At 40.8% G+C, this 12,765-nt stretch overlaps 1 protein-coding gene across 1 annotated transcript; it reads left to right on the top strand.

The window, feature by feature from the left end:
* Positions 1–241: 241 nt before the first annotated feature.
* LOC144819206 (vomeronasal type-2 receptor 26-like) lies at positions 242–1,124 on the top strand. The gene has a single exon (XM_078677180.1). It carries the CDS (start codon positions 242–244, stop codon positions 1,121–1,123), a length of 882 nt encoding a protein of 293 aa, XP_078533306.1. The 3' UTR covers position 1,124.
* The last annotated feature ends 11,641 nt before the right edge of the window (positions 1,125–12,765 follow it).

Raw genomic sequence — 12,765 nt, 5'->3', positions numbered from 1 at the left:
ATTAATTGCGTGTGACAGTGCTAACTTGTTCACAGGAAATATATTTGTATGACGTATTGACCCCTTAGTATCACCGTGCTTTACAGGACAGTAGCAGCTATAGCTCTTTCAGGGGGAAACGTTTGGAACATTTCTTATCAAAAGGAAGGTTCAGTTTCATGTTTTTGTGTTATGCTAATCAACCATTTGCCAATATTTATGTTTTTAACTGAATTTTATTCTTATGTTTTATATTTTAGATATGGAAAATTGTGTAAGATGCCCGGAGGACCAGTGGCCCATTGATAGAAAGGATGGTTGTATCCAGAAAGCCATAGTTTATCTCTCTTATGGTGATTTCCTTGGAGCAGTGTTGGCATCTGTAGCTATTGTACTATCCATATCCACAGCTGGTGTGTTGGGAATCTTTCTCAGATATCGCGACACCCCAATAGTGAAGGCCAATAACAAGCATCTCAGCTACGCTCTCCTTCTATCTCTGCTGCTGGCCTTCCTCACCTCTCTTCTATTCATTGGACGCCCTGCATTATTGACATGTTTGATCCAACAAGCAGCATTTGGGATTATTTTCACTGTGTCCGTGTCTTGTGTATTAGTGAAAACCATCACTGTTGTGATTGCCTTCAATGCCATCAAGCCAGGTAGCAGGTTAAGCAGATGGCTGGGATCTCAGGTGTCTGCTGCTATGGTCCTCGTGTGCACACTGGGGGCAGTAGTAATTTGTCTCACTTGGCTGCTCACTTATCCTCCTCATCCAGCCACTGACACTCAGTCTGAAATTGGAAAGGTGATCCTACAATGTGACAATGGTTCTGTCACTGCTTTCTATGGGATTCTTGCTTACATGGGTCTGCTGGCCTTTGCCAGCTTTACTGTGGCCTTCCTCGCCAGGAACCTTCCTGATAGATTCAATGAGGCCAAGCTCATCACGTTCAGCATGCTGGTGTTCTGCAGCGTCTGGGTGTCCTTCCTTCCAGCCTACCTTAGCACTAAGGGTCGATACATGGTGGCCGTGGAGATCTTTGCCATCCTGGCTTCCAGTGCTGGGCTGCTGGGCTGTATATTCATTCCCAAGTGTTACATCATTCTGTTCAGACCAGATATCAACAAAAGATGCATTTAGAAGTCAGAAGTAATTTATAATCACAATATCAAATGTATACCCTTGTCATCATGGGATTTGACAAAGAGCCTGTCCATCTTTTTCTATTAGAAAATCTATTACTGTTCAATGGAATCACTCACTCATATCCCAAACATGGTAAAGAGATCAGCACAAAGGCTCATAATGTAACTTAAAGTTATCAACTAAAGTATGTTGTTGAGTAATTATGTACCAAGAAAATAAATTACTGTGTTAAGTTGATGTTGTCTGCCTGTTGCTTCCACATTTGCTATTTGCAATCCTTCCCTGTACATATATCCTTTTTTTATGTTAAACATTTATTTTCTGTGATTTTCAATTATCTCTGTTTCTGGAGTGCATGATATTTTCCAATGTGGAGCTCACCTGTCTAAATTTCAAATGAATGCTATTGTGTAAATCATTCCAAGATAAGACATTCTATGGCTCACCGTGAGAGTTCTGCGAGGGGTTTTAAAGTTTTCAGAAATCTTTGGCGCTCATCAAGTAGCGGTTTCCGTATCCGGTAAACAGTTTGTCCCCGCAGCACTCCACGTTGGCCTCAGCATATTCCACGCTCGAGATTTTGACATTGACGGCGAGACCCGCCCATCTCTGGTACCTTTATTTGTGACCTATATACTCATCATGGCCATAGTTGGCATCTTCTTTTTCACCCGACCTGGACCGGGTTGGAATTATCACCGGTCCCCAGGTACCGCCCATTTTCGTACTTATTCAAACCTGAAGAGTCACGGGTAACTACCCGCTTTGACGAAACACATGTCGGCTGGTTTCATGTTCTCTGGATCTCCTCTGCAAGGAGAACCATGTTCACCTATAAAGCAAATAGAAACAACCATTTGGGAACAATCTTATTTCTTTTACATTCATGATTACGTTTCAAGGAACTCTTTTTGTGTGCTGTGGACCTTGTTTTTAGTACTACGGCTTACCATTTATTGGAGATAAGACTAAAAGGAATCAAATAGATGGTGACTCTGTGTATGTCAACCCCCTGATGGAGTATACATATTGTTTTATCTCTTCTACAAACTGGTGGCTTGTTACAGACACCGCAGTATTCAATGGAGCCGTACTTTTGTTGGGCCCTTTCTGGAAGCCAATGCAAAGCACTCTGAAAGTCCAAGACTTGACACTGTTTTCATAGGCACTCCCGAACATAGGATTTTGACCTTGTAGAAACGTTTTTTTCCCAAAAAATAATAAGGATTTCAACAAAGCATAAGCATGCAGTATATAACCCAATACATACTAAAATGTCGAGGATAGTGTGTCCTGAAAATAACATCTGAAATTACAGTGCCACTACTCACACAATTGATAAACTACAATGAGGAGAGAAAAAAGGAGGGGACAAACTGCTCAGCTAGGGAAAACAATTAAATAAGCTACAAAGAAATCTCAATGGCACATGCTCAGACGATTTTGACAGTCACATTGGATTGCAATCAAACCTGTAAAACTAGAGAGCTGGGATCGCAGTGGTGGAGGGCTCAGGCTGGCCAGTTACCCTGAGTGATGTAGCATCTGCAAAGCTTGAATCATTTTGGAGAGGTGCACCACTGAGGTGTCTCTTCCAAAAGTTACAGACGTACAACTGTTCCTTTGTGTTTATTTTCCTTTATTTCAGTGAAATCACAAAACAATCTCCAGCCAACTTGTTTTGTTCAATTGACATTGAACTTCATGAGGGATTAAAAATTCAGATGATAAATGGTCCAATTATGGGGTGGTGAGAGTTGTAGGTAAGTACGAGAACACAAAACCCACACTATTTCCCCCGAGTTCAATGTGTGGGAAGTATTGCTTATTAGAACATTTTAATGTTGGGAGCTCCATTGAAAACAATTGAGTGCTCCGGGCTTATAATGGCCGGTAGAACCCTGGAGCTCCAGCATTCCAATTTTTTTTGTTCACAGCTCTGACTGTGAACAAAGGCTTCAAGGAGATGGAGGGGATTCCAATCCCCTCGCGCTCCCTGAAGGCTTTGTTTTATTTGTTAGAACATTCTACCCTGTAGTGGTAGAATATTCTAATAGCTTTATAGCCCTTCGTATCTGGGCTATACCAGCTATTAAAGTCCCTCTCCCTTGTTAAAGGCCCTCGCCTTCGGCTTGGGCCTTTAACGCCAGGGAGGGCCTTTAATAGCCGGTATAGCCCTCTACGGCGGGCTATAAGGCTATACTATGATAAAAACTGAAGCCGTTTCATTGTGGGGCTCCCAAGTATGGGCCTAACATCATTGGGATGCATGTGGACAGCGCCTGGACCGCGAGAAACGACTCCAAGGAGGACCATATATCTTTGGGGTGGGATTTCACCAGTATTAATTCCCAGTAGGCAGTTAACTGTTCCAGAAAGTAGGTTGAATCCCAAAGCCATACCTATCCCCAGCATAGGGTGCCAACCCCAATACATAGGAGTTTGGTGCTTCATTAGTAAAATGAGGATTGATGTCGATGTGTGTGTCTGGGGGACCTCCTTCACATAACCCCACAACTGTATGTGCTTTAAATGATAAAGTGTGTAACCAGTGATTACCTCAAGTGCATCAAATAGAGTGAGCCAGAAGGGCAGTCTCATGCCAAGTGTAAAAAGTCAATGTAGGGCACCACACAGCACACACAGCGTTCATCCTCAATCAGGCCCATTATGACCATCTTTTGCAGGGTGCAGAGAAATCTGTTTAAATATTTGAGATGCTCTAACTGCAGTCTGTAATTAAGGGAGAGTGTGCAGGATTTGTTGTAACAGAACTTCCACTGGCCATCAGTGAGGGGGGTCAGCATGTTTGCTTCCCGCGATTGCCGGTTGCTGGGGACACTCATTGGTGCAGTTTCCTGCATCCCTGCATTGAGTCACTTGGCCAGCCTGCATGGGGAGGGATCTATTATAATTGCCTCTAGAATCTGAAATATAGGTGGGGCTGCTGGGGTAGAGTCATGAATCGACTGAACGAAAGCATGTATTTGATCATTTGTGACTGTGTTTAGTCACATGTGCAGTGACATCAGAGGCCTACAGGGCCTGTTGAGGATCTGTGCCATCTGGGTACAACACACCCATTGAAAGTCAGCTGCAGATTACACAGCTAGATATGGGTCCTACAACAAGGGTATGGGGAAGGAGGTGTATCCAACAAGTGGCATTGAGGGGCAAATAGGCATCCCAGTCAGGATTGCCATTGGGTTGGGGTTCCTACCCACACTGTACTAGCCACAATGTCTATTTGCACTGTGGACACTTGGGAGGCAAGTACAGTGCCATGAGGAGGGGGCTTGGAACTGCTTGGTCATGCCCAGGGGCTGTGTCGGACACTGTTGGAAAGTTGGTTATTAGTAGTGATAAGTAGGGATTTCCCACTAGTAATAAGGCCACAAACACAGTAACAACTTAATTCGAGGTCTCAATAAATGATTTCCTTGCTCAACCCTTGGTGGCTGGTAAACAGCAGGCAGGTGTAACTTAGGAAACAGGTGTGTAAAGCATTTGATAACATCAATACTTTCAATAGGTAAGACACAACACCCAATAAAAAGTCAACACCAAGTTATAAAAACTGATTATATTTCTATGAACAAATGAACGCCAAAATGACAAAATCCAATGTAGGGAACCGGAAATATTAATTTTTAAAAGATAAACATGTTCTAGTGCTGAAAAACATATAGTGCAAAATTGGGACATCTGGTCAAGCTTGACCATGAAAATGTAGATGTTTTAGGCTGACCTTGTTGAAGTCCTGATCGGATACACTAAGCAGGAGGCCTTGGTCCAAATGTTACTTTCCTTTTTTCTTGATGTCAATCAATATACCTCTTCAGGCTGTATTAACATAAACATTATTTGATTGGTTTTCTGCAAGGCCCCCTTGAAATCCTGGAAATCTGGAGCTCATTAGCTTTAAGCAGAATGAGCCTGAAATCCAAGTCGGGTCGCAGTTGAAGATCGCAGGTTTGACTCTCAGCATCAAATCGGTCACCTTATGGGGCTTTTAATCAAAAAGCTCCCAAACCTCACCATGCTTCTAGATCTTCCAGAAGATCTCCTTAAGGGTTCAAAGTTTCCACATCACCAATGCAGGGGTCTGATATGTTCCTTGGGATGTTAGAACCACATTTCCTAAAATGCAACTTGCCAGATTGTTAAACGTTCACTGGAAGTACTCCAGAATGGGAAATGCTTGGAGATGATGATTCAGGGGGACTCTGTTAACCTGTAGCATGCAGGAAATCCACTCCTTAATCATTCTTTAAGCAATTCAAAGTCCTTAGGGCTGTTGACCTAGAATGTGCAGCAGGCACAGTTCTTCATAGTGCAGACCTTTGGGGTGCAGATCAGGTTTCCAGCAGGGCAATCCTTCTTTTCCTTGTAAATTCAGACACTAAATCTGAGTTGCATGGCAACTCTTCCACATTTATTCACAGTTCCTGGAGGTCAAGCGGGGGGCAGCCTTGACAGTGGGATGCAGGGTGCCACCCAAGTGTATCACATCTTCTTCAAAAGTGTATCCCAGAAAACGCCATTCTTCCAAAATCTAAAGTGATGGTCAGTGATGTCATCAGTGATGTCACTGACCATGTCATGAATGATGCAATATGTGACATCATCAGCAGTGCATTGCAGGGGAGCGAGTTATAGTTAACAGAACTAACTATAACAGAAGACTTTCTATGGTTTTGTACGAGTGAAATGGCCAGATAAATAAAACACCCCTGAAACCTATGTTTTTTTCTGTGTATTTCAAAGCTTTTTCAAATGCTAATTTCTAACTATAACGTCTCTGAAACGTATTTTTTTTCAGTAAATTTCAAAGCTTTTTTAAATGCAAATTTTTAAGTGTGATAGTAGTTATACCTATTTTTTTGTACTGGTGTTCTACGGTTGTTTACTGTTAATTTATAAATATTTTATTCATTAAATAACATTATATATTTTTCTGAAAATTGCAAAACAGATTAAAAAAAAAATCTAACTGAAATATTGTTTAATTGTTTTGTTTTGTTTTTTGTTTTTATATATTTATATTATTTTCTTTAAAAAATATATTTTTTTTTCTGAGTTGCGCACCCAAAGCTTACACATCACGGTGGTTGTGCGGATTCTAGCCACGATTTTAGAAAAGTCGTGAAGGATCCGCTTTCGGTGTGCGATGGCTGCGTGTTTTTCAGTTACATCATATACATGTAATATTACGTGATGTGCGTGATTGGTGTGCGACCAGTCCATGACTCCTGCGTATTCGCGAACCACATGCGCATTACGGTACACGACGCTTGCACAGTGGCGGGTCCTGCGTGACGTCATATACGTGCTGGGGTGCACTGCGTGCGTGACTCCGGCAAATTTTTTTTATGTTCTAAAATGATATTACTGTGTCTTTAATATACATATTAGGGCAAAAGATTATCTAAAATATTCATAAAAATAATATATTTGCACTTATAGTAAACTTATATTATTTTCAGGAAGTCGCGTCGAGTGCGTGCTTCGTGAGCGCAGAGTGCGCGGATCCTGTGTGACCTCAAAAAAAAGATTTAATTGGTTAATAACATTTCCTACTGTAACTATTGAAGGACCCAACCCATTTTAATCATTCTTTTTGGAGCATCTATACAGACACATCACTTTTCCTACAAGAACCCTTTTTGCTTGTTTTTTTGGTGTTTTTTAAAAATATCAAACAAAATGGCACCTGGACAGCAGCAGCAGCAGGAGGAAGTATCTTCTGAAGAAGAATTCTTGCAGGAGGTCTCACGTCCACAGAGGCCGGAATCTGTTTTGTGGAAATTCTTTACTCTTCCACCTGGAGAGAAGAAAGTAAATGCGAGAAAGGTGACGTGCAAAATTTGTGACCGAGTCCTGTCAAGAGGCAGTGAAAAAAATACTCTTGTGGCACTGCTTCTATGTACAAGCATCTCTGGACCACACATCCTCTCAATCTTGCTCGGGAGGAAATGAGGCGAGCAGCTTTGTACCCCGCTCCTGCTTTGGCAACTACCTCTAGAGCGTCCTCAGTAACACCAGATATGGACATTAGGCTAGAATTCGCCTTTCTCGTGCAGCACTGCGTGAAGTTTAGGAAACTTATATGCTTCGGTGAGCAGTCGGTGGATGCAGTTTGTGCTGGGCAACGCAACCATCATTGTTATTTGTTTTTTTGTTTGTTTTTGGAATGATAAGTAATTCAAAACGTTTCCTGTTTTATTTGTTCCTTTTTTGTTCATTTTTTGAAAAAACACCCAAAAAATACAAAATTGTTAAAAAAAAAGTACAAAAGAAAAAGAAGAAAAAAAGTTCTTATAAGAACTACCTTATCTGGTTAAAGAAAGAACTATAATTGCAAGGTAATATGTGAACATTTGGTTGAATATATGTATACAGCATGATTGACTTAAAGAATGTATTAGTAGTGTAGGGAAACAACCTTTACAACGCAACTTTTACAACGAACTACCATTACAACAAAACTTTTATGGTGAATTTATAGGTGAAGATTTATGAGGAAGTACTGCAGCGTGACACTGCAAACTCTTTAGCTGAACTGCACTGTGGCACTTCCATAGCACAGGGATGTGACATATGTACATGAATATGTTGCAGCTCTGTACTTCCGTCTGCACTGCTGCACAAACTGCAGCCATGCAGTGACACAGGCAATCTTGCACCATGGTGCAACGATGTCTGTGTCATGCGGAGATTGTTTTTGTGCAGGAAGGGACACCTGGCATTTTCCTCTTTCAATGTCTGCTGTGGAATGCACCATGCATTGAAAGAGGAAAAATAAGGAGAAATGAAAACAATACTCCTCGTTGCGCCTTGCTACACCAACTCTAGGATGACGCAGCATTCACACATATCTCCAAATTTACGATTTCTCATAAATCTGCAGATGTGTCTTGTTGTATGGGTGTTGCATGGGAACACCCACAGCAACACCCATGGAACCCCCTTCAAAGCAAAGCGCTGTGTATGAAGGGGTCGTATTTACGAGGAGAGGAAAAACCACGAAGTGTGGCTTTTCCTCTTCTTGTAAATATAAAGGAGTGCCTGGCGCCATCACTACGTTACAAAAAGTGGCATCCTGGTGGCGCAGGGTGCTTGTAAATTTACCCCATAAGTGATTAGGTATTGGCAGACTGATACAATAAGAACATAGTGCTGGATGGGTGATTGCAGAATTGCATGAGACTGATAGAAGGTATCTTACGCTGTATGGCTACTACGTCAGTATTTAATGGAGTGGACCAATAGCATGTATCTGCTTAGAGATTTGTAGGGATTATGCACAGAATATTTTATGTGTACTTGTGTTGGTGCCTAGGTCATTTTATAAGAATAACACTAGTAACTGGAATGATAACAGTGCTGCAAACAATGTGAACACTTAGGCCTAGATGTATCAAGCATTTTGCGAATCGTTATGGACGAAATTCGCAGAATTTTGACCATAACGAATCGCTAATGAACATTTTGCATATTTCGGGATGTATGTGTTTTCTCGCTGCGCAAAATAAGAATTCGCAATTTTTTGCGTTTCCTTATTTGCGTTTTTCATTTTTCTGCGAATATTTTTTTGCGATTCTCTATTTAGCATGATCGCATGTTAAGAAGTCGCTGTCAAATGTATGAATGAATCGCAATTAGCGAAAAACGGCAAATCGCAAAATAAGAATTCGCATTTAACACTAACTCACATCAGGTGTAATTTTTTTTGAATCTTTAAAAGTCAGCCCCAACTGATTTGTTCAACAGAACCATGGCTGGACTTTAACTGATAGCTAGGAGACTGCGCATCCAAGCTCTTGCACAGATGAGACAGAGGCAGGAAAGGATTTTCAAACTGAGGATTACCTTATTTCAACAGACTGAAGAAGACATTTTTGAGAAATATAGACTGCATCCACATACCATTTTGGACCTAATTGAGGAGTTGAAGCCTTTTTTGGAGCATGAGACACACAGGACACATTCCATACCAACTCATGTGCAGGTCTTATGTTCCCTGCACCTTCTTGCCTCAGGATCTTTTCAAAGAGTGATTGCAGAGGTGGGAGGAGTATCTCAGAGTGCTTTTTCAAGGTTTTTTAGGGTGTTTTTGGATGCAATGATGAACAGGTTGCAACATCATATTTACTTCTCCAGCACACCTCAAGATATCCAAATTTCAAAGTTTGATTTTTATCAAATTGCTCCTTTTCCACATGTAATTGGATGTATAGATGGGACACACATTGCCATTACTCCTCCAGCTGCAACTGAACATGTTTATAGGAATAGGAAAAGTTACCACTCTTTAAACATTCAAATGGTGTGTAATGCTAAGTATATTATTACTGACATTGTTGCAAAATTTCCAGGAAGCACTCATGATTCATACATGTTTAGACACAGTGGATTACATGGACGTTTGAGTGCTGGGGAATTTGGAGATGGATTTCTGCTTGGTAAGTGCTAGTTCAAAACACATAATCCAATTAATAAGTTCTATTGTCATCTATTTTTAAAACTGTCACATTTCTTAAATTACCATTTAGGAGACAGTGCCTATGCAGTTCGTGATTTCATTTTGACCCCCTATCTAAATCCAAGCAACATTCATGAAAGGAGGTACAATAAAGCACACCGTTCTACACGTGGAGTTATTGAAAGAACTTTTGGAATTTTGAAAAGCAGGTTCAGAAGAATCCATAAAAGTGGAGGATCCTTGCAATATAAACCATCATTGTGTTGCAAAATAATTACAAGTTGTGCTATGCTACATAACATGGCTATTAGAAAAGGAACAGAATGTGAAGTTAGTGACCCTGAATCTTCAGACAATGATGATGTCCCACCACCAAGAAGATGTGCTACAGGTTTAGGAGCTGTGGCTGGTCGACAAAGGCGTGCAGAAATTACAAACAATTATTTCTAGGTAAGAAATAAAAACACAACAACTGTATTTTGATTATGTAAACCTTTAATTATTTAAACTTACAAGGGTAACAGAAATCTGAAACCTGTTAATCCACAGGACATACATCTGAGAATGTTTGCTCACAGTGACATTCACTTTTCTTAAAATATATGTGGAAATATCTTTTTAATTTTTTCCCCTTCTGCTACTCCTGCGTTGGCCTGGCCCACTTCTCCTCACAGATGTGTGTGGGCTCCCAAGGCTCCCACTCCTCATTTCAGGGGTGTCCAAAGTGGGCGTAGGGTTACTGCTGGTTCTACTGCCAGTGTCCTCAGACTCAATGGCCTCAAAGAACGCACTTGTCCCTTTCTGACAAGTTTTTAATAATTCAAAAGAATTGGATACTTTATCCAGCCCTTTGGCAACTTTTCTAGTGCATTCACCAACCATGCGTTGCATGGCAATGCTACGCCTATTACTCTGTGCTGTCACAGTGCACAGTCTATTTATTGCTGAATAGTACTTCTGTAGTCTGATGTTATGACTGCGAGAATCTCTCACTCTGTTTGACTCTGATCTTTCAAATGCTATACAAAGTCTGTCCAGGGAGTCAGCCATGCGCCTCATACCATCACCCACCTTACTGTTACTCTTATTTAATTTATTCAGTTGGGCATTAATTGACCTTAATGCTTTATGTTGTTTTTCTTGCACTGAAAGCATGTTGTTTTCCAAACCAGCAAAAACATTTGCTGTCTCTGTGACTTCTCCCCTGCTTCTTCTGGTACTATTAATAGAATATGTTCTTCTTGCAGCAGAATCAGTAACTGTGTCAAGATGTATAACTTCCTGTTCTGACACATGTATGCTATTTGTTGATCCCTCAGGTTCATCATCAGATTCTTCAAAAGGTTGCAGTTGAGCAACTGCTTTTCTTTTTCTTCTCACAAAAGACAATGATTCATGCTCATCATTGACATTTACTTCTTCTGGGGCTGTAATATGTTCTTGTGAGGATTGCCCCCCATCACCATCATGTGAATCTACAACATGATCTAGGAATAAAGAAAGAGTCACATGAGATGCTTGTCTGTCTGTCTGCTTCATAACTATTAAATTATGCTAACTACAGAGGTACTGTTGTGTACTTATTCAGAGGTATGTATGTAAGTGCAGCTAAATTGTACTGTAGATAATAATTTTGAAGTCATGTAAGATACAAGGGGATCAATTTTCACATTTAAGTGCTGTCATTTTTCCAAAAGATGGTATAATGCTCACACACTCATACTCATACACTCATGCTTCTAACGTATGCAATGAAATAGTCAAGCATCCTGCTTACCATGTTCAGCAACTGTGTGATCGGAACTGTCAATGGCTGAGAATCCTGAAACACTTTCATGCTAAATTGTAGATTCAATGAGCTCCTTATGTGGGGTTGGTTGGTCTATATTTGCAGAACCTCCCCCAGTTTTATTTGCTTCCTTTAGTCTCTCAGCAAGTTTCTCCTTTGCCCTCAGCCTCATGTCGTACCAACGCTTTTTAATTTCATCAATTGATCTTGGGATGACACCGACTGCATTGACTTTTTCCTGGATTTCCAGCCATAACTTCCTCTTCCTGACTTCTGGAACATATTTGGCTTGCTTTCCAAACAAAAGTTCATGATTGCAGGCCATTTCCTCCACCAGTGTCTCCACCTCCCTCTCAGAAAACTTCTGCTTCCTCTTCCTTTTCTCTGCTGATGGGCCTCCTTCTGAATTTGCAGCCTCCATCCTGAAGTCAAGCAGCTCCTCTCTCCAGCCAAACAGGTGTCCAACTGCCACTGGGTGTGGCTCAGGCATGCAGGTGAAACTAATCAAGAGCATTTCCTGAGTATGACTCAGGTATTTTGTAGTTGGCTGCAGCAGATTCACGCATTTTTGCGACTTCTTAATTTGCGAAATTCGCAAATTAAGAAGTCGCATAAAATTCTCCCAAAAAATTTCGACTTTTAAGGAATCGCAAAAAAGTCGCAGAAACATACATACATCGCATTTAACGATTTCTTAATAGCGATTCGCAAGGACTCGCTATTAAGAAATCGCTAACACGAATCTTGATACATCTACCCGCTAATTTATAAGTGCCTACGTATTGGTGGAGTGATAGGATAAGTAGATAGTGGTAGATAAGTGATTGAAGAAGTGCATGGGACACACTGGACGATTCCTACTCTGCATGAGTACACACTGGGTATTTAGAAGAGTGTATCAATATTATGTAGGTAGTTAGAGGTCTGCTTGGATAGTGCACAAAATAATATAGCTGTACTGTGTTAGTAGCTAGGCCATTCCATAAGTTCATGACTAGTGACTAGAATAATTACAGTATTACAAACAGAGTGTATAGTGAATTAATAAGTGCTTAGGTATTGGTGGAGTAATAAAAGAAGTAGATAGTGCTGGATGGGTGATTGGAGAAAAGTATGGGACAGACAGGAGGATTCCTACACTGCATAGGTACTAACTGGGTATTTCGAAGAGCGTATCAATAGTATGTAGCTGGTTAGAGGTCTGCATGCGTAGTGTACAAAATATTGTACCTGCACTTGTGAAGATGTGAAACACAAGTGTGCAGGTGCATAGAAGACTGCATGTATAGTGCATAGGGGTTTGAAGCAGTCCATGTCCTAAGGCCTACTATATATGTAACTACTGCATTTTAGTGTACAACC

Source organism: Lissotriton helveticus, chromosome 2_1 (genome assembly GCF_964261635.1).
Source record: "Lissotriton helveticus chromosome 2_1, aLisHel1.1, whole genome shotgun sequence".
Lineage (NCBI taxonomy): Eukaryota > Metazoa > Chordata > Amphibia > Caudata > Salamandridae > Lissotriton > Lissotriton helveticus.
Note: the sequence above shows the minus strand (reverse complement) of the source record. Positions and strands in the feature narration are given on the sequence as shown.

Coding starts and splice junctions, on each gene's coding strand:
- LOC144819206 (XM_078677180.1), top strand. CDS start 242: ATGGAAAATTGTGTAAGATGCCCGGAGGACCAGTGGCCCATTGATAGA.